This window comes from Neovison vison, chromosome 8, assembly GCF_020171115.1.
Source record: "Neovison vison isolate M4711 chromosome 8, ASM_NN_V1, whole genome shotgun sequence".
Taxonomy (NCBI): domain Eukaryota; kingdom Metazoa; phylum Chordata; class Mammalia; order Carnivora; family Mustelidae; genus Neogale; species Neogale vison.
In genome coordinates, this window is record NC_058098.1 from 35,799,192 (window position 1) to 35,826,092 (window position 26,901).

At 41.7% G+C, this 26,901-nt stretch overlaps 1 protein-coding gene across 3 annotated transcripts in view; it reads left to right on the forward strand.

The window, feature by feature from the left end:
- SNAP25 (synaptosome associated protein 25) overlaps positions 1–11,138 on the forward strand; it is an 85,332-nt gene extending 74,194 nt beyond the window's left edge. For all 3 annotated transcript variants that reach the window (XM_044263447.1, XM_044263448.1, XM_044263446.1), the window contains 3 exons: positions 1,371–1,496; positions 4,377–4,521; positions 9,827–11,138. In XM_044263447.1, coding sequence (XP_044119382.1) covers positions 1,371–1,496; positions 4,377–4,521; positions 9,827–9,895 — 340 coding nt within the window. In that variant the 3' untranslated portion in view covers positions 9,896–11,138. The remainder of the gene's footprint in view (positions 1–1,370; positions 1,497–4,376; positions 4,522–9,826) is intronic.
- The last annotated feature ends 15,763 nt before the right edge of the window (positions 11,139–26,901 follow it).

Here is a 26,901-nt window from a genome sequence, read left to right on the forward strand (position 1 = left end):
CCGGCTTATTCCAGGGTTACTTGGTCCCCAATCTGCAAATATTAGTATTAGAGCCAGTTTATAATAGATGGCTGTGATCCTCCAGTGTAAGAAAAAAAAAGGGGGGTGGGCATAAATTCTGGTGTCTTATAAGAGAAAATAGGAAAATGGGACCACAGGAAGTTCTCTTGTTTTTGGACTGAAAAGCATGTGGTTTCTACTATGCAAAGAACCTAAAAACATCTTTGATTGCCTTAAATTACAACACACCCACCAAAATATGCTGCACATGTTTCTATTGGGCACAACAGGTATGCCTGGATTTTAAGTTTGTCTCCAAGGCAGCTCAGTGAAATATGGCCCGTGGAGACCACAGCAGTTCCAGACCACTCTCCCCTGCCACATCCCAGGATAGCTTGAAATAGGAGTTGGTAAACACTCCCACCCCGTCCCCCAGCCTGACAAAGAAGCTATTGAACTGCGTTTCAAACCCACATGAAGGCTATTACTGTCCTGCTAGTGCCTTTCTCGAGAATGGCCAACTTCTGGAGTAGTTTGGCTTAAATGAGAATGCTTCACTTTCTACTCATGCCTGTAGCTGGTGCATGAAGAAGACGTAGAGGGATTTCCTTTTCTGGTGCTAGATGGCTTGTTCTCTCTTCTATTTTCCTGCATTCATTTCACTATGCCTCTTTTACTTTTTGTCTCTGTGGACAAAGGTTTGTACATCAACTAGATGTATGGTGACTGTTTGGAAGTACCGATATATTATCTAATTCAAATCACTCTCGAGGCAACTCAAAGACCACCACCCTTGGCCAACCACCAATCCTTTATGTCCTTCATGCAGAGTTGGAAGAGTTAGTTCCACACATGCGTTGGGGAAAGAATTAAAACAGGGAATCTTTGCATGATGGTGTGTCAAAACTTGGTCGAGTATGTTTTTCTTGGTAACAGTGTGTTGCTGTGGTGTGATGTACACACTCTACTTGGCAGTCTTGTTATGTGTCTGTCTGCCAGTATGTTTTTCTGTGTGTTTTGTGTCTCAAAATATAACCATGTCACTGAAATAGAACTGAATGTCCTCCAGCTACCTTAATCCTTGTCTTAAATCCAACTAAACTGCAAAAACAGACCAAAACAAGAACAACCTTTGGGCAAAGGTTGCAGTCTTGACAATTGCAATTGGCTCGATTGGAAATGAAATGCTAAGTAGCTGAGGCATGGTGGTGGCCAACTGTTTGGGTCCAGATCATGATATATCGGTATTCTCTGATGCCTCGAATTAAAACCCATTTGCTTGGTTCGGTTCTTCGCTTGAAGAGGTGACCATTGTTGTGAGCTTGATGCTCCACTCCCTTGCCTTGTCACTCACCCTCTTTTTTGCATAGGCTTAAATCAAGTGATGCTTACAAAAAAGCCTGGGGCAACAATCAGGACGGTGTGGTGGCCAGCCAGCCTGCTCGTGTGGTGGATGAACGGGAGCAGATGGCCATCAGTGGTGGCTTCATTCGGAGGTGAGCCGCATGCAGCCAGCTCTATAGCCGTTGTCCATGGTTAAGTATCAAATCACCCCTAGCTGGGTGGTTCTTAAAACAACAACCATTTTAGTGGTGACTTATGAATGTGTATGTTGGATGGGCAGTTCTGCCACGAGCTCCTCCTGGGCTCCCTCATTTCATGCAGGTGGATGCACGATGGCACTAGATGGTCTCAGGCACTCGTCTCAGGGTTGGCTAGGGCAGGGCGCCTCCACTCTCCCCCGTGTGGTTCCTCCAGCAGAACCCTGGCTTCTTCCATGTTGGTGGCAGCATTCCAAAGGGGCAGGCTCCAACGTACAAGCACTTATCAAGCCTTGTCGGGTTTGCCAGTTTCATCAGACAAAGGGAGTCACATGACCGTGACCGGCATCGATGTGGCAGTAAACAGGTGTCTCGTTCCACAGATGGAATTGAACAGAACTTATTAAAGACATTGTTTACAGAGGTGTGGGCCAGGTTGATAACAAGCGACGGTAAAGCATTTGTGGACTAGCAATAGCAGGAAAACTCTTGAAGTTTCTGTTATCAGAACCCAACAGTAGTTACCACTACAGAGAAATGCAGCTGTTGCAAAATAGCAGGAAATGAGAAAGGGAAATAAATGCCCCCATTCCTCTTTCCTCTTGCCCCCCAATATGTCACTGGACATCTGCCAAAGCCTACTGGAAGCCTGAGCATTAAGAGAATCTGGGTGATGCAGTTGAGAGAGGTCAGCATCTCTTGGCAGAGAGCAAAACAGGTCAGAGAACGGACTTGCGAAGACAAATACAGAATAACAAGCATCCCTGACTTCTGATTTCCTGTGGGACCTGGAAGCAAAACCCAACTTAAGGACCTATTTAAAAATCTCAAATTACACAAATCTGCCTATCTAAAAATCAGCTTTCGGGAAACTAGAAAACAGAGGAAATAATGATAAATATTCCTGTTAAAAAGAAAAGAAAATGTAAAAAACCTCTTTTTTTCGAGGCTTCTACTTTGACTCCGCAGTGATTAGGGTGCCTAGTGGCTTGAGTAGTACAGAGATGTATATCTATCTATGCCTGGGCCATTGTAGCTGATGTTACTAGCCAAAAAGCCAGATTCAAGTGACAGATCATGGTCACTTAGGTATTAAGTCCAGATAGCTACATAAAGTCTCACAGATGACAATTCTATTCTTGTTTCTATCTGCTCCCAGGGAAACTAGACCAAGGGTTCTCAATCCTGGATGCACATTAGAATGACCTGAGGCTGTTTTTAAAAAACATCAGTACTGAGGGGCACCTGGGTGGCTCGGTCAATTAAATGTCTGCCTTTGGCTCAGGTCATAATCCTGGGATCCAGGGGTTCTAGCATGCCCCCCAATCCCGCATTGGGCTCCCTGCTCAGTAGGGAGTCTGCTTCTCCCTCTCCCTCTGTTCCTCCTCCCACTCACGTGCTCGCTTGCTCTCTCTCTCTCCCTCTCGTAAATAAAAAATAAAATCTTAAAAAAAAAAAAAAGTGAGACCCAAGCATCTGGGCTCTTTAAGCTTCTCAGGTGATTCTAATATATAATCAGCATTGAGAATCATGGAACCAGAAGTATGTCTTAGCTGTTGATAGTCATTTAAATAAGCTGCTTTTGTAGGTAAGAAAGCTAGGAAGTTCCCGTTTAATTTCTCCTGGTTTAGGCTGCTTTAAAACCTTTGTGGGCCAGTCTACACTGGGAGTTACCATGGGGGATGGGATTTAACCCCTCTGAACATTTTTAGCCTATCACCATCTGCAGTGGGAAATGTCACTTAGCCAGAACATCCTAGAATGAATACTTACTATTTGCAATAAAGAGTCACTACCTTCTTAACTTTTAAGCTGAGCTGTGAAAAAAATGGCGAGGTGGTAAGGCACTTCGAGAGCCCACCCCTTCCTTGCCAAACTGGAAAAATAATCTTTCGTCACATTTTTTTTCCTACAAAATCACCTATTCACAATGCCACCAACCCACCCCCACTGCAATGAAATTGGAGCAAGAAGAAATCATCTTGAATAAATAGCTCCATTTGAGTTTCTTGGGAGCAAGCAGGATTAAGGGGCAGACTGTAATTATTCTTACTCTTCCCAGTGATTTTGGTCTCAAATGGGAAAGAAGATGAGCAGAGAAATTCTCTGACTTAACACAACAAGCCTTTTCTTTTATTCTCAATTTAACTCTTGGAGACTTTGGTTGACATTTCAGAAAGAAAAATACAGTTTCTAAGTAGTTCCATCTTCATTCTCTGACCCAATTCTCTCAACTAAAATAATTTTTTTCTTAAAAAATGAAAATTGGGATAAGCATATGATCACAGAGAGGAAATGACATGCTGGTGCAAGTGAGAGAAATAGATAAATTAATCTATTTAATACGCCTTCTTTAAAAATAGAAAGTCAAGGGTTCAGAAATGATATTTAAAAGTTATTTTCCAAGGGCAAACCCCTTTAGGTCCCATTCCTCCCTGGGAACTCTGTACTATTATTTTGCTATCTCTCGGTAAATTTTGCTTCACTGCCTACCAAAAATAAATAAATAAATAAATGGATAGATAGATATTAAAATTATATTCTAGGGGCACCTGGTTGGCTCAGTCAGTTAAGGGTTTGACTTGATCTCAGTTCAGGTCTTGATGTTAGGGTCATGACTTCAAGCACTGTGTTGGAGCCTACTAAATAAATGATTAAATAAATAAAAATTATTTTCTAATGTATAAAAGCCAAAATGTACTCATTTTGAACAGAAATTAAAGGTGCATGGGATTGATACCTACGAGTCTCCATAGTTTCCTTGAGCTTTGGGTCCATAGTATTTGAATTTTTTCACATTTTCTATCTGCTAAAAAATTGCATTTTGACTACCAGGGTAACAAATGATGCCCGAGAAAATGAAATGGATGAGAATCTGGAGCAGGTGAGCGGTATCATTGGAAACCTCCGTCACATGGCCCTGGACATGGGCAATGAGATCGATACACAGAATCGCCAGATCGACAGGATCATGGAGAAGGTAAGCTTGTGGCAGTCAGTAAGCTTCCATTGTTCCTTACTTCTTCTGAAATACCACTGGGATAAACAGCATAGTAAGTCCCTCAAACTGTGACATGGGATTCAGGCATCCTGATAGGTGGAAATTTCCCCCATTATTTTTTTAGACAAAAATTCACAACATATAAGTACGTAAGAAGGTAGAATTTAATCTAGCAGGTTTTCTTCAGAGGCACCTCTTTTTCGGGACTTGTGCTAGGCTCCAAAGGATATGAAGATGAGAAAGACATCATCCCCACTGCTAAAAAACTCACAGCCTACAGGAGGCAGTGAGCCTCCAGCTGAATTTACTATCACACGAAAGATAATTTGCCAAGAGAGCCACACATAAAATGCCAAGTAGGGTTAGAGGAGGAAAGATTTCAAGAGTTAAGCAATGGGAAAATCTCCAAAAAAAATCAAATCCAGTCTTGAAGATCGGTTAGGAGCTTGTCAAGAGATGATGTAGGAATAGAATCAGGAAATAAGGGAAAGAATACTTATTTTAGTTTAACCAGAAGATGAATATAAGCTTTGATTTTATAAATGCCAGCGCTTTAATGATAGTTCAAAAAGGCCCAGATTCCATTTCCAGTTCAACAGTTCACATGTCCAGATCTCAAAATAGAAAGCGTAGTCTAATGAAGTTGAGTTCACACAAGGACACCAGATGTGGCTCGAAGACAAAACCCCCTGGTGTCAACAAGAGGCATAAGGAAAAGTGAAGAGGACAGAATGGGAAGGGGTGGGTTCAGGGGCTTGAGACTGGAAGGGAACCGAAAGAAACACTGGATAGCCTTTATAAAAAGATTTGGGACACCAAAACCCGATATTCCACATTATACAAATCTGACATACTTGCTATGATCTTGTATTCTGGCACCTCCCCAATCAGTAGAGTCCTGAATATTGCTTATAATCTAAGATGTCAAAATGCCAACAGGAAGAAATAGATACATTATAGCTTTATTGGTAATTATGCATCTATAATCAATTCTAGTTGGCTAATCTTACATTGTATGAGTTTATGCCCTGGGAGATACTGAAGTTTTGAGCCTAAAACCCTGAGTTTCTTTTTTAACAATTCATTCCACTTTAGTAAGCAGAGAAGGATGCTTTGAATCCCAAGGGCAAACATTGGGTTTCTTGGTACCCAAGAATGCTCCACTGAGTTGAAAACAGAAAGAGCAAACATAAAGGAAACGCTTTACCCTATTGTGTTCCATGTGCTCCCTATTAAAAATATCTGATCGCATAATATTTTGCCTGATCGATACGGAGTTACACAAATGTCAGTGTTTGCCGGCAGAAAGCTTGTGCTTTGCTTACTTTTACAAGTCATGACACACATATCATTGTTAAGAGCCTTTGATATGCTAAAGCTTTTAAAGCTGCACAAATCAATAGATTGTAGGACAGTATTGAGAGTTTCAAAAAGTGCTGGAGCCAACACAAGCTGACCTAACCCATTACGGCCCAGAAAAATGAGCTAAGAAACAATGAGAGAACCATCTTCCATCAGGAAAATGATCTGAAAAAACAAGAAGTACTCACTTTCTGTCAATGAACCCAATTTACTCACAGATGTAGGGAGATAATGTACCTCTAACTCAATTAGAGTTCCAGAAGGAGTACTTTTACTAAGAGAGAGGGGTCAAATCTTTATTGATAGAGTAGGACTTTCAGCACAAAAAAGTGTTCCTGGAAAGGCAAGTGGCATCTTAATTCTGCCACTTCGCGTTTCTACTTCTCTTCTCTGGGGAAGAGAACTTTTAGAGGGGCCCAATTTATGACAAGGGCAAAAACGTATGCAGCTATGATGTGTAATTGGAAGTCAGGCAAGTGGTTTGGGAATAGCCATTATGGTTTGTGTCATTCTTGAAGTGCTGAATTGTTTAAGAAGTGAGAGAGGGGTCTAGTTGCCTTTGAATAACTAGCCTTTGTCGTAGCTCCAAAATCAGAATCTGAACATGATTGGATAGAGTCAGTTTCAACCCAGCATTGGCACAAATGATACATGTCCTATGAGCTGCCCAGTTTTTAATAGATTTCAAAATTCTCACGTAGGTTCTCACTTGTGATAATAGGAAACAGTGATCATCTCTAACAGTAAATTAGGCTTACAGTCTAAGAATAAAAAGAATCTTGGGGCACCTGGATGGCTCAGTCTGTTGAGTATCCAACTCTTGGTTTCAGCTCAGGCCATCGTCTCAGGGTTGTGGGATTGAGCCCTCATCAGATGCCATGCTCCATGCAGAGGCTGCTTGGGATTCTCTCTCTCTGTCCCTTCCCCTGCTCATGCTCTCTGTCTCTCTCTCTCTAAAATAAATAAATGACTAAAAAATTAAAAAACAAAACCAAAGAAAGCAAATGTTCTGATGTTTCTCCCATATTCTCTCATGGCCCCCGACAATAATCTTCAACCTACCTCATCAATCATCGTCCTCTCTCATCACTTGGATTGATAGTAAAGTTTTGTAAGTCCAAAACAATGTAATTTTTAATACATCCCCATGGACTGTCCAGAAATTACTTTGTCTATTTAAAAGTCTTGCTTTCTGCTTTAAGGTATACATAGGTACAGTCTTCTAAGGTTGAAATGGTATAATTTCAAAAAAATAAAATGGGGAAAGTTGTATTAGCTGCTTTATGTTGTTCAGGAAATAGTCATGTTCAAACTTCAATTTTAGAGTTGTCAGTGTAGATGCCACATACATGTTGAAATACAGTGAGGCTGAAGATTTAGCCTTCCTTTCAATTCTATCAATGAGGAAACCCAGCATCTGAAAACTAAGGTCTTCAGTTCCAGTGGCATTTCCTCCTGCTTACCAGCTTCATGACCTGATTTCTTCATCTGAAAGATAATAAGGGAACAATTCAAACCTCAGATGAGAATGGGGCTACTATGTAGGGTAACAAGCAGCCACTTCTGGAATTCTGAGCAGGGGCCTAAAAGCTAACTGCCATGGTCTGAAGTTGAGACTTCCAGAGTGTTCAGAAGGATGGGCTAATGATCTCCTTCTAACTCTCTTAGTAGCTCTGTGGGGATCATCCTTGCTTTCTCACAAGGGCAAATCATGTGGCATATCTCGGGTATGCCAATGAGCTTAAGATTCTCCAAATAGAAATATGGAAACTGGGGTGGGGCATATTCCATAAATACAGTCCTAAAGCATATAAAAAGAATGAACACAGAGGCATTCTCCAAATACCAGGGAGACATCTAAAAGGAGCTTACCTCAGGATTCTTTCCTAAAAGATGCGATTTCTGTTACATAATAAAGATGCAGTGCCTATTGCATAAGGTATATGGGCTTGAATTTTTATATGCTTCAGAGAAAATTTAGGTGGAAATCACAGATCTTCAGTGGACATAGGTCTGTTTTACATCCTTTGACGATGTCCAGAGAATAATCTCATGCTCTACTTCAAAATATCCCCTTCCGCCACCAGGTGAATGCTCACCAGTGTATTCTTAATGCAAAAGTTTCTAGAATTCTCATTTCTAAATGTGCCATCCATTTTTAAATTAATGGTTTCTTCCCATTTGAACTTTCCTTAGTATTCAGCCTGGAAAAATAGCATAATTAAATCTGCAGAAACATTTCACATTGGTCTGAGCCTAGAATTTTCCTTTGCACCAAAGTATCCTTATTTCTGATAGACTTTATAGCTAAAGAGGGAAGATTTAAGAACCACATAAAATTGGAGAGAATACTTATTTTCCAAATCAGGAACCTAGAGTCCAAAATATGAATCCATAGATCAAAACAATCAAGGAAAATTATGCTCTATCTTAACTTGTTTTGAAAGTCAACTTTTGATTATCCAAACAGATGGTAGGAAACCATTGCCAGATAATTCAGAATAATGAATAATATAGCAATATTTCTATTTTAACTTGGCAAATTTCTAGTTGAATATAGATAACTCTAAATGTGCTAGGAATTCACAATTAAACTAAATAAAGTATATCCAGCTTGGTGGAGATTGGAAAGCACCAAGCACCCTAGTAAATGCAAAATCAGTAATCATTAACAAATGCAGGTGGATAAAAAAGGAGTTCAGTTTCCCTGTCCTGGCTCTCAGCTTCGTGTTCCTCTTTCCAGGCTAGAGAGGGGCAGACACCATTACAAGTCTTGGTAAGACAAAAACAGCAGCATACACAGAATCTTCATCTTTGTCTCTGCTTGCTCACTCATACCTTTCTCAGTGGTGTTAGGAATAGTTCATTTTCTGGGGTTTGAAAACCTATCCTGGTAGCAGCTCTGGGTTTCATGCTGCATATACAGAAAAAGGTGACTGAAAGAGTGAGATCAGTCAAGGCACAAAATTATGGTAAAAGTGCAATGGTAAGTGGCACCTGGCTGGCTCTGTCAGTAGGGCATGTGGCTCTTGACCTTGGATTTGTGAGTTCAAGCCCCAGTTGGTTATGGAGCCTCCTTAAAACTAAATAAGCAAGTAAGTAAGTAAGTAAACAAATAAGCCGATTCTCAAACTCATGGGAGTGAGTCTTTAGAAATGGAGCTTAAAATTATTAAACATCCTGAAAACAAGTCGAGTTTTCACTCAATAACAGTAATTGCAACTTAAAATATATTGAGCACTTAATCTTTGCAAAAAAATATTCCAAGCACATTATTCGTACAGACTCATTTCATTTTCACAGCAGACGTCAATACTATAATAATTAACATTGTGATTACTAGGTGGACTCTGACTCCATGCTGCCTGGTTTCCTCATTTGGACAAAGGAATTAATAATAATATACACCTCATAGTTAATATCAATCTTGATGTCAAGGTTGAATGAATGGGATATAATAGACATTCGTGCTTGTTAGCAGGATTCTTTTTTGTCCCAGCCAAGAGACAAGCAAGCCAAGGCCCCAAGATGTTATGTAAATGACCCAACATGACACTGGTAATAAGTTAGCCATGACTCAAACCCAACTGCATAAATGGTGGTAATTCAACTCAATCCACAGATGTGAATGCCTTCCAGAGACATCACTGGGTGTCATTCCAGGACAGAAAGATAAATGATATAACCCTGTCCTCAAAAGGGTACTCTCTGGTAGGGTGAAACAGTCATGAGTACTGAGATGTAGGACCATGTCCAAATAGAACCACAAGCAATGTTTCTGGGATCACAGAAGAAGAGAGGGTCAATTCTGGCAGAAGTTTAAAGATACCTTCACTCAAGAAGGGGGCATTTGAACAGACCCAGAAGGAAGAAGAGACTGTCCAAAGGTAACCTGAGTTCTATTTTCTTCCCTTTTTTCTAGGCTGATTCCAACAAAACCAGAATTGATGAGGCCAACCAACGTGCAACAAAGATGCTGGGGAGTGGTTAAATGTGTCCACCTGTGTTCTCTTCCAAATGCTGTTGGGCAAGATAGCACCTTCAGGCTTTTCTCATCGTATTACCTAGTAGGTCTGCACACATACACACATCAGTTCACCCCCATTGTGAATGTTGTCTTGTGTCATTATCAGCTTCCCCAAACTATTATGTGTCTTTTGTTCTTTCTGAGTCTCTTTCTTTCCAAAGGTTATATATAATAGTCATTTGGTGGCTCTAACTCCCTACATTAAGATGTCTTGGGTTTCATTTTTCCTTTTCTCTCCTCAGTGGTGTTTGCTGAATGACAACAATTTAGGAATGCTCAATGTGCTGTTGATTCTTTCAATACACAGTATTTTTCTTGTAAAACTGTGACATTCCACAGAGCTACTGCCACTGTCCTTTCTTTGGGTGTCAGGCTCTGAAACTCCCAAAATTTGCTGTCCTTGGTTCCTCATGGCTGTCATCTGTCTTTATGATTTCATGATTAGACAATGTGGAATTACATTACAGGCATTGCACTAAAAGTGATGTGATTTATGCATTTATGCATGAGAACTAAATAGATTTTTAGATTCCTACTTAAACAAAATCTTTCCATGACAGTAGCATACTGATGAGAAAACACACACACACACAATAACAACAACAACAACAGAAACAATAAAACAACAACAAAGCATGCTCAGTATTGAGACACTGTCAAGATTAAGTTCTACCAGCAAAACTGAAGTAGTGTCACTTTCTTTCTGTCAATATATAGACTTACTAATCATGATCATCCTTTTTTTAAAAAAAATAATTTTAAAAAAAAGATGGATTTGACACACTCACCATTTAATCATTTCCAGCAAAATAGACGTTTGGCTGAACTATGTCAAATGAATGTAATATAGGGTTTGTTTGCTGCTTTTGAAGGCTATGTTTCAGAGAAAGCAATCTTGCTGTGAAACCGTGTGGAGATGTAAATTTTATAAGGCTGACTCTTACTAATCACCATTTCCCCCTGTGGTTTGTTATCAGTACAATTCTCTGTTGCTTAATCTAGAGCTATGCACACCAAATTGCTGAGATATTTAGTAGCTGATAAAGAAATCTTTAAAAAAATAATATAAATGAATGAAATATAGATAAACTGTGAGATAAATATCATTACAGCATGTAATATTAAATTCCTCCTGTCTCCTCTGTCGGTTTGTGAAGTGATTGACATTTTGTAGCTAGTTTAAAATTATTAAAAATTATAGACCCCAGATGTCTGCTTTAATTTCTTCATGGACTCCGTCTGATTTTGCATTCACGTGAAAAGAGGAAGTCTGGCCACTCCCTCCCATTGCTCCTGAGAAGCCAGTTCTGTGTGCTAAGAACACTGTGTGGAAAAAACAAAAGATGTCTCTTTTAGACACAATTCCAATGGCAGGTGACACTTGGCTTCATTCAGAAATATCTGTGTGTGGATTCAGTGTTGGCTAGGGGAGAAAATATAGTTTTCCAGAAGACAGAAGAAAACAGCTATGGAAAAAAAAATCTGTGGTACTCAGGCTTGACCCTATATGTAGGTTTATATTTATATTTAAGTTTATATTTATATTTTATATATATATATTTATATTTATATTTAGGTTTATCAGGTATCGATCAACTCTTCCTTCCTCTCTCCAAAATCCAATCCCAGCACCAAAAGTGTACCCTTCACAACCACACCACTGCTGCCTCCACTTGTTTGACAGCTTTATTGATGTACCATATAATTCACCCACTTAAATGGTTGTTAGTATACTGGCAGAGTTGTGTGATCAAATTTTAGAATATTTCTAATACCCCCAGAAGAAACCCCATACCAATTAGCAGTCACTCCCATCCCACTTCCTCCAGCCATAGGCAACCACTGATTTATGTTTGTGTATAGATTTGTCTTCCTGAGCATTTCATATAAATGGAATTATACAGTATGTGATGGATTTGTGTCTGGCTTCTTTTACTTAGCATGTTTTCAAGGTCCATCCATGTTGTAGCATGTAATAGAGCTTCATTCCCTTTTATGGCAAAATAATGTCCATGGTGTGGATGCCATATTTTATTTAACTATTCATCCATTGATGGACATTTGGATGGTTTCCACTCTTCAGCTATTATGAGTTATGCTGCTGTGAACATTCATGTGCAAGTTTTTGTACAGGCATGTTTTCAATTCTTTTGACATCACCATTTTTTCCATCACTGCCTCTGTCACTATTTCCCCTGCCATCATCTCCACCAGTACCTGTACCAGCCCTACCAACACCACTGCCACTACTACCTTGATTAGCTCGATTACCATCTCCACTTCCTCTACCTCCTCTTACCTAATATCTTCAGCATCTCCATCTTTAGCACTGCCATCTTCCCAGTCACCAGCATTGCCTCCATCACCTGCCACCACCACCAATGCCCTCACCTCCACCTTCTCCACCACCTTCACCATCACCACCATCATCTCCCTCACCTCCATCTCCTCCTCTGCCTTCCTCTTTTACCCCATAATATTGATACAGATGAATTTGTCCTGGTTGCCTTGATCGGCCACCAGATAATTTAACCCCTGAAAGCCGTTCTGGGGGCTTGCTAGAAAAGTTAGTGGAAACAGTGATGACAAACTCATCACTCTCAATAACTGTTGGCAGGGGCACCTGGGTGGCTCAGTGGGTTAAGCCGCTGCCTTTGGCTCAGGTCATGATCTCGGGGTCCTGGGATCGAGTCCCACATCGGGCTCTCTGCTGAGCAGGGAGCCTGCTTTCCTTCCTCTCTCTCTGCCTGCCTCTCTGCCTGCTTGTGATCTCTGTCTGTCGAATAAATAAATAAAATCTTTTAATAATAAATAAATAAATAAATAAATAAATAAATAACTGTTGGCAGTTCCTCACCCTCTTCTCAAGCCTCAGAAGAAGTTCTAGACATAACCAGATGCTCAGGGAAGTTATTCTGAGGAACGATTATAACAATACATTTCTTGTTGAAAATTAAAGCCATAGAGAGGCTGCTAGAAGATAAAGTAGATAAGTATTCTTTACATGTGTCAGAGCTGCTAAGGGGTCAATGTATGAGTCATAGTAGAAAATCCTGTCCTAAATTTCTTCTCCTCTCAGGTGTCTTCCCACATTGTATGAGTAATTAAAACCCCCTACTGGATACATGAAAGTTGAGATATAAGCATTTTGCTTTAAGGCCCATCACATAATTCATTCTGAAAACCATTTCCCTGAATAATTGTGTTTGTCTAGCCTCAACTCTTATGCAGTCAGTTCCTTTTGGCTAAAAGAGGACATACTCCCTGGGAATGAATCAGCTCTGGGTAGGAAGCTACTCAGGAAGTACATTAGAAACATAATGATTAGGGAAAGGCTAAATCTTCTGCCCTCCTCATCCATGGTCCTTGTACAAACAACCAAAAGGTGAAAGGTGGTCCCAGATCCTAGGAGCAGCCTAGGATGGAGCCTCTCCATTTCTAATTTGTTTTCCTTCTTTCACATCCTCCCTCATCCTCTCCTTTGATCAACTTTACCAATCTTTGTGTCACTGATTTGGGCAGCCAATTGATGACTGCCCTTGAAATTAAGAGAAAAGGAAGAAGATTCATACTTGGTGATCATCTTCTACATCCCAGGTACTGTGTTAAGTGCCTTATTTATGTCAACTTAATTAAACACTCCTAAAAATGTTGCAAAGTGGGGATTATTAGCCCATTGTGTGGAAGAAGAAATTAATAGTTTATTTGAACAAGACCTTTCAGCTAGTAAGTGATGTAGATGTGACTCAAACCAGATGTGTACTTTCAAAGCTATAGGGAAGCTTGAAAGAGAAATCCAGGATTGTGCCTCTCTCAGTTTAACCAGCCAGGGAACTTCAGGAGTTATTTGGCTTCACAAAGAGCAGCAAAGACAAATAAGCTGGATTTCTTAGTCAAAAGTCATAGCGAACACCTTTGATTCATTCCTTCATTCATTCATGTAATATTTATTGAGATTTTAGGCCAGATCCTGTTCTGAGTATGTGGGAGTACACAGGGCAGTGGGAGGGGAAGAGGCAGCAGAAGGAACAGGGAAAATTCTCAAGCATTCATTGAATTTATATTCAAGCTAAGGGAGATAGATAAACCAACAAATCAAGTATGAAGTGTATCAGATGGTACGTGTCACACAGAAATGTAAGCAGTGAAGGGTAAAAAGAGGGCAGAAGGTGGACAGGGTGTTATTTTAAGATGGAATGATTGGGGAAGACCTCACAGATAAGTGAAGTTTAAGTAGAGAATTCTTCAAGGTTTGGAGTAACAAGAGCGATATGTCCAGAGTGAACTCATTTGAGAGGCAGGGTTTGGGAGTGAGAAAACAAACATAAAGACTATATCTTGTCATTTAATAATCCTGTAGTTCCTCCTCTGCAACTCAGTCAACACCAGTTTTAACTATTTCCCACACTGTCTGGAAGAAACTTGCAAAATCCTTGGCTCAGAGAGGAAGGACATAAACCAGAGGATGTAGCAAACAGTGTGCACGGGATGAACATCAAGTTAATTTCTCTTAGGAGAGGAGAAATTGTTGACTTCAAGGTCCTTGCTCTGGGTGCTCTTCATACAGTCATTGACATACTAGTTTACCTTCAAGCAAGTTAGTCATATATCTCAAGTTGTCCATCTAGGATTTGAAACTCAAATCCATCTCCTAGAATGTATAAGACTTTGGGAAACAAGGAAACTAAAGAAAAGTAAACCATTAACAAGTCGATGAACTCCAATGCCCACAGCTACTTCCAGGATGAGTTGCCAAAGCTCCAGGTATCTACTCAGGAGTCCCAATCCCAGGTGGGGAGCCCCAACTGATGTTTCCCACCCACCATCTCACCATCCTTAGCTCCTGCAGCTGCTTGCCATAACACAGCTTCAAGACCACTCTGTTCAGCGGACTTCCTGTCTTAAGTTCATGATCCTCTCTCCACAAGCAATTCAGAAAAATGTGGCCCATCGTCCTTCTACTAGACACTGCTTGTGCTTGCTCATATCCCCTTGAGCACTTACCTCTACTCACAAAAGGTTGTTTGCAGTGAAGAACACAGCAAATTCTGTCTTGGGGCAGAGAACATCAGAACCGCTAAAGTTTTAATGCCCTGGGAAGCAGTCCTTAACCAAGGGTGGATGGGGATTGGTGAGTAGATGGATGCCCAGTTTCCTTGGCCCCAGATTGGGGTAGCCTTGAGCTGTGTGTTCTACCCTATCTACCAGAGTTCCTCAGAAGAATCAATCTTCAGTTCTTCACATGATACCTTGCCTGGTACTTATCACTATTTATTGGCTGTCTTTTCTTCTCTCTTTCCCATCTCACCATTTATGTTTCCTGGAATCTCTTCTCAAATAAACTACTTCCCCTGAAATCCTTGTCTCAGGTCTGCTCCTGGGGAAGCCCTACCTCAGGCAATATACTCTCATTATGATACATGCCAGCTTCTGAGTGTCTCCCCCAAGATGCTGCTGTAGAGAAATGTGCTTTAAATTTTTCACAACTGAAGTTCAACCAGTCTTTCTGACATCTAGTAGGTCATTAAAGTCAAGAACATTAATACTGCTTTTGCCATTGTTCATGTCCAAAATGGGAATTATTCCCAAATGAGTTGTACAATCTACAGTTCTACTCCTCATATTATGTATTGTTTTCATGGCTGCCAATACCATTAATGATAATAAGGCAAACTGGACAAAGGATCCATAAAATATGGTGGACCCCTCCGTAGTAGTTTTCTACTGCTTTGTAACTGACTGCCCCCAAAACATGATGACTTAAAATAAATATTTATTTAGTTTGCAGTTCTGCAGTTTGGCATTTTGAGCTAGGTTTGGCTGGGAGTTCTTCTGGTCTTGGCTGGGTTCTGCACATGACTATGGTCAACTACAGGTCACCTGGGCAGCTCAGCCTCTGGAAGTTGGCAGATGGTGTAGTATCATGTTCTCCAGGAGGTCAGCTGGGACTTTTTCTCATGACAAAGTCAGAAAGAGTGGAAATGGTTATTACTTCTACCACAGTCTGTCGGCCAAAGCTGGTGACAGGACCAGTTCAAATTCAAGATATAGGGAAATATACTCCACTTCTTATTGGGGAAATCTTCAAAGCCCTAGTGCTAAGAGAAGGGTGAATAATATGGCTATCTTCACGGTCAATCAACCGCTACCTCAAAGAGGCCTGTGAAGTTCTACTCTCCTCTGTGTCTTTAGAATCTCATGGAAGTGGGGCATCTGAGTGGGGCTGTCAGTTAAGCATCAGACTTTTGGTTTCCTTTCAGGTCGTGATCTCAGGGTCATGAGGTCAAGCACCACATCGGTCTCTGCTCTCAGTGCAGAGTCTGCTGGAGTTTCTCCGTCTCCCTCTACCCCTCCTGCTTGTGTGCTCTCTTTCTCTCTCTCTCTCTGAAATAAATAAATAAATATTTTTTAAAAAAGAAGAAGAAGAAGAATCTCATGGAAATGAAAGGTTAGGGTGAGCCCCCCATGTGTCTTAGAGTGGACTCATGCCAATAATCTTCCCTTTTAGTAATATTCAAAAGAAAAAGTCTAGGGCCCTGCGAGGCCAGCAGCCCAAGGGAGGATTTGAGAACTGTGAGCAGAATGATCGTAGGATTGAGGGTTGCTGACAGGATGTGGCAGCCTGTGGATGATAAGACTGACCTTAATCCCGAAATAGAGAAACTAATCCCTCCTATTCACAGCAGTAGGGTTTCAGTACCGTCATTAACCCCTAAACAACAGAATTTGAAAAAAACAATTTCAAAATGTTCAAAATAGAACTGGATCCTCAACCAGCACTTGACAAACACCCTCATTCGAGAAGCTTCTGTGGCTTTTCCTTGCCATCTTTTATTTGTTGCTACCTTGTGGGAATTTATACTTGTATTTCTTGGGGGAAAGGGCTTTCTTTTATTTTCCTTTCCTCCCAATCTTTTCTGTACAAAAATACACCATTCTCTTTGCTAAGAGGATAAAGAAGACTGATTACTCAGGGATGAAAAAGAAATTATGTGTGTCAGAGACAGCTTAAGTATACACAAGATGTATCCTGGGTGTCTGGGGGAGTGGGGGTGTGGGAGGTGACTGCTGTCTTCCGAGGCACTGTCTTACTTCTTTAAAGGAACTGTGACAACCGCCAGTTTAGGAAAGATGAGGCAAGTGCTAATGGTGTGTGTTTTTAAACTTTCAGAGGCTGTGCAGATAGAAAGCCCTAGAGACCTAAACCCTTATTCTCATTTGTTATTAAAGGCAAAATTCCAGTCTAGGCCAAGCAGATTCTCTAAGGGACTAGAGCTTTTATACCTTCCCACTATAAATCCACTTTGTGTTCCACACCTATTGATCTGACCATGACAATGGCCCATTTCCATTTCTGCCTGCTGAACTTTCATATATGCACCTAAATATAAATAATGTGTCCAGCTCCAAGAATAATGAGCAGTTCTTCAGTCAAGATATCCCTACTAACTGTCTCAATATAACTTTCTTCCAGAACACTCATTTCAAACGAAGAAGAATCACCAGAGTGCCTTGGAAATACTTTTCTCCTCCCTCAGCAGGTTGAGTTAGGAGGTGTTACCAGCTGGTTCCTCAGAAAACAAAGCCTCAGACAGAGGAAGAAGTCAAAGTAGTTAATTTGAGAGTGTGATTTCAGGGAGCAGGAATGAGTGGCGGGAGAGGGAAGTGCGGAAGGAGGGAGAGCTAATGCAAGAATGCATGAATTAGCCAGTGTTATAGGCACCTGGGTGATTAATTCCTGTGAAGCAACTGATATATCTTGAGAAATGCACATCAGGACAATTTTCCGGGGGGCAAAAAAGGGAGATTTACCCAGCCACTTTCATTTTCCTTTGATCAAGCTCAGTCATGGGACAGCCCTGTATTTCTGGGTTGTGCACACATATGTCAAGGGGTTCTTCTCAAGGAAAAAGAAGTTCTAGGGCAGAAGTGAGAAGTGGGGCTGAGGTAAGGCACCATCAGTTCACACTTGTATGAGGCTGGTTGAAGTCTGCATAAAACTGGTTCCCAATCAGTAGGTTAAAGCCTCTGCCTTCGGCTCGGGTCACAATTCCAGGGTCCTGGAATCGAGCCCCATATTGGGCTTTCTGCTCCGTGGGGAGCCTGCTTCCTCCTCTCTCTCTCTGCCTGTCTCTCTGCCTATTTGTGATCTCTGTCTGAAAAATAAATAAAATCTTTAAAAAAAAAAAGAAAAGAAAAGAAAAGAAAGAAATGTCTTACATGCACTGCATACAGTTGTACAGGTTGCATACTGCTCAACCCTAGGGGGCATCATTCACATCATAACAACAGTTCCACATTCTCCTGCTCCCTATATAGGGTTTCAACTGAGATTTTGTTTGAAAGACCTTCCAATGATAAAAAAGAAAATACAAAACAAAACAACAAAAAATAAAATAAAACCTTTAAAAGCCACCGTTTCAGAATAACTTGGAGGACAAATAGCTAAGGCCAACTGTAGAATAGATAGCAAAGATAAAGTTCTAAATACTGGTGGCAGAGCCAAGGTTTCAGATGATAGTAGAAAAGTAAAGGAGACTTGTTTTCATTTTTTGTTGTTGTCGTTTTGAATCCTGAAGACCCAGAGGCAGAGGGCTAGAAAGTTCAGCATGAGGAGAAAGAAAGGGAAAAAGGAATACCAAAGAAGATAAGGTTGAGCAATTCCAGCAAAGTCGTAACAGAAGAAAATGCAGGCGGAATTGACACAACTAGTTAAAAGGGAACAAGAAAGAAATATAACTTTTAAATAGAAATAGTGACTGAAAAGACTGGAGGACATGGGGCAAGCCACTTGCAGGCTCCTTCTCTTTCATCTTCTCGAAATAACCCTACCTGTGTTCCTTGGCCCTCCTCTCTTCTCTCATGGCTGGCATCAAGGTGACCTTGATTACAAGTTCCTCTAGCTTGAGGCTACTCTCTTTCAAGCTGTTCATCTTCAGTCTCAACTCATCCAACATTTCTCTAAACTCGTTCTTTGAACAGAATATTTCACACCTCTCTTCTCTCATGGGCTTACAGCTCTCCCTGTGTCCTTCAAATTCATCTAAACTTCTAGTTCCTTCTTCTAAGCTCTCTAGCCATAACTCCAGCTTCCAAGATTGGCAAGAGCCCCAGGGCATGACTCTTTCCACTCTCATGTTGGCAGCTTCAATTTTCTACCTTTCAGCCTTGGACTACAAACCCCAAACTCTGCCTGATTACCCCCATACCTGGGATTCTTGGGAGCACAGCTTAAAAATCACACAATTACTTGGACTGTTACCAATAAAAACATATGGTCCCATTGGAACTCTCATGCCCAGCAGGTGGCAACATATATTGGTACTACCATTTTGGAAAACCATTTGGCAGCATCTACAAAACTCAATGTGTACAGACTTACAGTTCTGTTCCTAAATATCTACCTAACAGAAATGTGCATTTTTGTTCACTGAAAGACACATACGTACTAGGATGTTCATAGTGGAAATATTCATTATAGTCCCAAACTGAAATTTAGGTAAATCCCCATCAACAATAGGATGGAGAAATCTATTATGGTTGCTTATACATGTAGTACATACAGCAACAAGCAGGAGGAAACTGGGGCGCCTGGGTGGCTCAGTCATTAAGCATCTGCCTTCGGCTCAGGTTATGATTCCAGGGTCCTGGGATTGAGTCCCACATCGGGCTTCCTACTCCGAGGGAAGCATGCATCTCTCTCTCCCACTCCCCATGCTTCTGTCCCCTCTCTCGCTGTGTCTGTCAAATAAATGAATAAAAACCTTAAAAAAAAAAAAAAGAATGAGGAAACCACAACTACATGCTGAAATAACATGTGTAAACCTTACCAATTCAATGTAGAATGCAAAAAGCGAAATACGAAGAACGTGTTATTTGATTCCATGAATATAAAATTTAAGGACAGGATAAATTAATCAATAGTGTTGGAGTTTAGGATAGTGGTTACCTTAACCGTGGGGTTAAGGGTTAGTGAGTTAACCAGGACATGAGGGAAGTTTCTAGGGCATGGGAAATGTCCTGTTTCTTGACATGCGTACTGATTACACGAGTGTGTTCAGTTTGCAAAAATTCACAGAACTATGTAATAGGATATGCGTGCACTTTACGGCATACACATTGTACCACAACAAGAAGTTTTGAAATGATTGTAAAAACAACCAGCTATAGTTCCCAGCTTCATCAGGCTCTCCCTTTCACTGCTGGGGTCTTTCAGATCTCAAAGAACCTCTCCTGCACCCCCTCTTATCTCCTTCTCTCTTAGCATGACTTTACCTTATATTTTAAGGGGAAAAGTGCAGTTGTCAGTGGGAGCATAGTTCACACAATTCCATCCCAATGTGAAAAATGTTTCTGGGAGTAGTGCAGCTTGGCAGTCTGTAATTATCAGGCACAAATTTGCAGTTCCTGTCCTTCCAGTTCAAGGTTCAAGATCATCCCTCTCTTCTGGTGTACTGTCTTCCCACAACAGTCAGGATCCTGTCAGAGGGACTATTAATAACAGGGACTATTTATGAAGGTGTGAGCAGGTTTAGAGAAACGAAGAGGGAGAGTGCAGCCCCCTGGGGCTAGCATCAATAAGGGGTCCTTCCCAACCATAGTTACAAAGATAGGAGGGAAGGGACCAGCTCCCTGAATCTGGAAAGGGTGGCTGGATTACATAGAGAAGACTGCCGGGGTGAAGATGGCGCTAACTTACATCACCGTGGTAGAAGGAAACAGGAGATAAAACACCAGAGTTTCCCTCCCCTCCCACCCTCCCATCCCTGGCCTTTCTGATGTTTCCCATATGCTGAACCCCACCAGAAGCCAGGGGAAGGGAGGAGGTGAAGTTCACAAAAGCTGTTTTGCGAGACAGCTCTTTCTGCCCAGTGGTCTCGTCCCTGTGCTTTAATAAAACCCCCTTTTGGTACCAAAAGCCCCCATGAAACACAAAGGCAGAGAAGGGAAGGGCACTGGTTTGGAGGAGGAAATGATGACATCACTTTTCTCCCCTCAGGCATCGCCCTCTGGCCACTCTGACTATGGAGGCTGTTGTGGCTGCAGGGAATGGTCTCATTAACAGTCCTGTGGACAAAAGGAGGGGGAAGGGGTTCAGAGTCACAAGGCTGGAAACGGAATTAAAAATCAAGGAGACAGAAGTTCCTGGGTGGCTCTGTTATGCATCGACCTTCAGCTTAGGTCACAGTCTTGGGGTCCTGGGATCAAGCCTCGTGTCTGCTCAGTGGGGAGTCCTCTTCTCCCTCTTCCTCTGTCCTTGCACTTGCACATGCACTCACTTATTGCTCTCTGTCTCAAATCAATAAATAAATCCAAAAAAAAAAAAAAGAGAAGGAGCATGCAGGACTCCTCTCTTCTTGTTTATGAGCCCCATGGAAACTCCACTTCTGTCTCTTTATATTCTTTTTTTTTTTAATATTTAATTAATTAATTTCTTTGATAGAGAGAGACAGTGAGAGAGAGCACAGCAGGAGGAATCGCAGAGGGAAAGGGAGAAGCAGGCTCTCCAAACAGCAGTGAGCCTGATGTGGGGCTCCATCCCAGGACCCTGAGATCATGACCTGAGCTGATCCACAGTCAATGAAATAATATTTCATTGCATAAATATACCAGGCACCCTGTCTCTTTACATTCTTTTGGTAACTCACTCACTGCCTTTTTTTTTTTTTAAGATAGATTTATTTATTTACTTACTTACTTATTTTAGAGATAGAGTGAGCATTGAAAGGGAGGTGGGGAAGGGTCAGAGGGAAACAGAGATAAGCAGACTCCCGAGAGAGCGGGGCTCCACCACATGACCCTAAGTTCATGACCTGAGCCAAAACCAGGAGACGGACCTTTAGCTGACTGAACCACCGAAGCAGCCCTAACTCACTGCTTTTGTTCTCTCATAATGTGGCTATGGTATTTCCTCCATTCCCTCTACCCATCTCCACCTTTCAGTTTCGCTCTCATTGCTTACATCTGCATGCTGAAGACATTTTCTTTTTAGTCAATAGCTCCTCCCCCATGTTCACAACAGCAACATCATAGGTTACTGACCAGAGTGAGTTTGGATTGGCTGGGCTGAGTCACCCGCTCCTGGTTCAATTAGCTATTTTTGGAGAGTAAGGTCATGTGATACAAAACAAGCCACTTAAAGCAGCAAAGGAGAGGGAGTGCAGTGGTTGAGTACCTGTTGATACCTATGTAGTTATCTTACATCTTTAGTGTAAAAAATTTTATTCTTAATTTAGATTGTACCCCAAACAGAGCCTGAGATATGACCTTAGATTCAAGTAGCTTATTTGAGTGGTGATCCCAGGGAGCCCAAGAGAGGGAGCTGAGGAAGAAAGGCCAATATGAGCATGTGTTGTCAGTAGCGCTGCTCTTCATGATTGAGCTCAGTTCCAGAATCCCTCTCAGAACTGTCCACTCTAAAGATGAGAGGCAGGCATTTTCTCCCCCAGCTTTATTGAATCATAATTAACATAAAACACTGTGTTAAAGCACACAAGGAGATGATTTACTGCATATTTATATTGCAGAATGATTACCACAATAAAGTTAGTTAACGTTGTCCCCTCTCATAATTACAGTTTTTGTGTGTGTGGTAATGTTACCAGAGAACTGGCTCCGAATTCAGGTTCCGCTGCTCAATGCTTAAAAATCAGTACTCGAGAGACTAGTGAGGGTGGGAAAGAAGAGATTGCTTGATTCAGGAAGGTGGCCACCTGGGAAGACGGTGGACCAACATCTCAAAAGACCAAGGGTTTTAAAGGGGGAAGGCACAGGAAAAGGGAAGGGAGCTACATGTAAGAGAAACAGGTGCCCAGGTCGTTAGTCACAAGTTGATCATACTCCACCCAGACCTGCTGGCCTCTGGGGCAGCTGTTTCTGAATGTGGTCAGACCTCATCTTCTGGGAAAGTTGGTTCTTCACTCCTCTAGGCTTCAAGGAATGAAGCTTTGAGGAAAGAAGGTCAGTTCTGACATAGATCAAGGAATTTCAGTTTTAGTGACTCAATGCAAGGAGTCCATAGCTTAAAGCAAGCTAACTCTTAAGATCAGTTGGAGTGCTGTTATAGTAAGAACGTTTAGGAATTACTTCTTTAGCAACTTTCAGATAGAAAATGAGGAATCATTAACTATAGGCTGAATGTTAGATCCACAGAACTTACCCATTTTATAACTGGAAATTTGTACCCTTGACCAGATTTCCCCATTTCCCACACCCCCTGGCAACCATCATTTTACTCCTCCCTGTTACTCTGAATTTGGCTTTTTTCAGATTCTACATATAAATGAGATCATACAGTATTTGTTTTCCTCTGTCTGATTTATTTCATTTGACATAATATTCTCAAGCTCCTTGCCTGTTGTCACAAATGGGCAGAATTTCCTTCTTTTTTATGGCTGAATAATATTTCATTGCATACATATAACACATTTTCTTTATCCTTTTGTCCGTCAGTGGACATTTAGGTTATTTCCATATCTTGACTGTTGTCAATAAATGCAAGGTAGAAGAGTTTATTCACTAGCTTGCATCCCCATGGGTGGGTAATTATTAATTCTCCCATAGAAGTGTTAATTCCCCCATACTTTCAAGCTTAGATATATGGGGCCGAGCCAGCTCTCACTAGTGCCCATGGTATTGGAAAAGCCCTGGACAGAAAGGAAAATTCAGAGGACATACCAGAGGCAAGATGCTGTCCGCTCGAAGTGAGTCAAAGCCTGCCTGCACAGAACTCTTTCCCTATCCATGGCTGAAGTTAGAGCTGCAGCCAAGAGACCACGGATGGTTTTCTTATTGAGCAGTAGTTAATATCCATTGTTGTCTGCATGTCCTTCTGTACTTGTGGCAATACATTTCTCATTCCTCTTGACCTTTGATTCACTCCTTGTTCAAGTCGCCATGAAACTCATCATAGTTTCTGGGTACAAAGCAAACAAACAAAACACTCTTCAGTCCTCCATGCTCCTACCTCCCCATGATATGGTGATATGTAATACTGTTAACCTCCAACTTCAAAACCCTTTGTTTTATGTGCACCCACTTTCCTCTGTGTCTTCTCGCACTCTCTGGCTTCTCCTTCTCAGTCTCCTTTGGTTTCTCTTCCTCTGCCCATCATTTAGGTGTTGGTGTTTCCCTAAGGTATTAAATTTGGTTTGCTTCTCATGCTATGTAAACCCAACCTTGCCTATAATAGCTTTGGTTACTGCCTCCCTGTGGCTGATGCTCCAGAGTCTATGCCTGCTGCCTGCTGCAGGCACCTCTTCCGAGGCACAGAACTGCTTTTCCCCTGCCTACTAAACACCTCCTTTCAGCTCACCCACAGGCATTTCAAACACATCATGACCCACATGGAAATGCTTACCACCGCCCCCTTCCAAACTTCTCTGCCTTGGAGCTGAAGCCAAGTACCACCCCCTCACTCTGCCGGTTGCCAAGCCTTGTCTGAACCACCTCCTAATATTTCCCTCCTCTGCCCCCTTCTTTCCCATGGCCATATCTGGAGGAGCACAGATTCAAGACCAGCCACCCCGGTTCCCGCCTGGGTCCACACAACTCCCAGGGTGGGCTTAATAAACCATCAATCTGATTATGTTATGGCTCTTTAGTCCTTCAGTGGTTACCTTTGGGATGAAGAGCAAACTCTTCAGCAGGACATATGAAGTGATTCATGATCCAGTGGCTGCCAGCAGTTCGGACCCATCCTTTACAACTACTTAATAGCTTACTAAGACCTTGCACTTACCTGAAAAGGATGGGGCCCACACTCCAGCCTTCTAGCCCACGCTGGCAATCATCCTTTGGACTTCATTCAGGCACACCAGAAGTCTTCAGCTTCCCTGATCACCCTGAGGTAGATGTAGGCCCTCCCCTCTCACTCTTGTCAGAAGACCCTATCCAGTCTTAGAGTATGATAAATATCATATTACATTATAAAATCTGCCTTTCTGTTTGTCTTTTCCACTAGACAGAGAACTTGTATCGGTTACTACTGCTGTGTAACAAATAGTCACATAAGCTCAGAGGTATACAACAATAAATATTAATGTCTCGTGTTTCTGTAGAGTTCAACATATCTGAGCCCTGTGGTTCTCCTGGTCTCTGCTAGGTTCATCTGTGGTCAGATGGGGTTTTCTATTGGTGCTGGGCTTGGCTGTTTCTAGGATAGTTCTCTTCCATTTCTCAGCCTTGAAAACAAGGATTTTGGCTCATTTATCATGGTACTTGGTGTTGAATTGTTGAATCAAAGAACACAATGAGATAGGTAGCTAATATTGTATATATTAAACAGAAAGTTTGAGATCGAAGCCAGTGGTATCCACTATTCTCCTCAAATCCTATCACCTATCCAGATCTAAGATAAGATAGTACAGTATCGTCTCACAGATCCTCATAAACATTATTTTTTCACTATTAATGCTATTATTTTTTCCCTATTCTAATGATTATAATGTAAGATGATTATGTTTCTTGCAACCTCCCAGCAAAACATTCAAATACCAGGTGGTAACAATGATTTGTTTGCATTCTCTGGAGCTATTCGAAGGAAAGTCACCCCAAGTGGTTTAAAACATACCTGCAGATTCTTTAACACTTCCTCCAACAGGTGAAGCCCAATTCTCTTCCTCTTAAGTGTGGGCACAGTGACTCACTTCTAAGGAATAGAATAAGGTAGAAAGATAGTGTGTAACTTCTGAGACGAGATAATCAAAGGCCTTGTGCCTTCTTCCTTTCTTTCTCTGGGATCACTTGCTCTGGGAGAAGCCAGCTATGCTATCATAAAGGCACTCAAACAACCCTGTAGAGAGGTCTGTGTGACAAGGAACTGAGGTCTCCAGCCAACTGGTGTATGAATAAGACTTTCTGGAAGCAGCTACTCCAGGCCTTTCTGAAAATTGTAGGAGCCTCAACCAACATTGTGACTGCAACTTCATCAGACACCCTGAGCCAGAACATGCTGCTGCTTTATCCTAATTCTCAGAAACTCTGTGAATTAACACATGCTTGTTGTGTTAAGCATCTAAGTTTTGGGATATTTTGTTAGGCAACAATAAATAAATAATTGAGCCATTTTTTGAATAAATTATTAAAACCTCCCCCAGAGCACAGATTCCATAGTTACAATACCATAGTGGCTTCTCAGCAGCATAAAAAAGAGAGAATAAAACCACACACACACCACCCCTGTATTTGGGAGTCCCCCTACCTAATGTTTAAAAAAAAAAAAAAAAAAGGACAAAATCATTATCTGTCTTCCTTGGAGGCTAAAAGAGACAAAACTGTCAGGTTTTGGGAGAGACTAAAATTTGACTATAAATGTTGTCCAAGAAGTCTGAGTTGGAAAGCAAATTCATAGATGAAGAATTCAAAAGACTCTAACATCGTCTTCTTGACTGAAGCCCCGTCGCTGATTTTCTGAGTCCAGGTTTAGCCGCCACCTCCTCAGAGCAACTAGATTACCAGAACCCTGACGTGACCCCCAGCTTATTGAACTTGTCAGTTGCTTTACGCCCCCCAGCTTGGCCCTGGGAATTAAAACACTGCAGGCCAGCTCCTGTTCTAGCCCGAAGGCGATAATGAGCAAAATCATGCTACTCCTCAAAATAATGACAAAAGGGAGCAGTGTCTGAGGTGGTGAGTCACGGCTGATTGGGAGCCAGGAGAGTGAGAGCAGAGAGAGGAGAAGAACATAGGAAGAGCCAAGCAGAAAGTAAACGCGAGCTCTGCAGACGCAAAGCTGAAGGGAGCACCCAGGCCTGAGGCCTCAGAAAGCTTCAGGGGGGTGGGGGCGGGGGAACCTGGAAGGCTGCAGTGACACTTCACGGGGGAGAAGCCTGTGCATGGAGCCACCATCTACCCACATCCAGTGAGATTTAGCCAGTGATGTGAGACCCGGAGGGCCCCTGAGTCTCCCACTTCAGCCACTGAACAGCAGCATCCACCCCCTCTTCCTGTCAAGAAACAAATACCAAAAA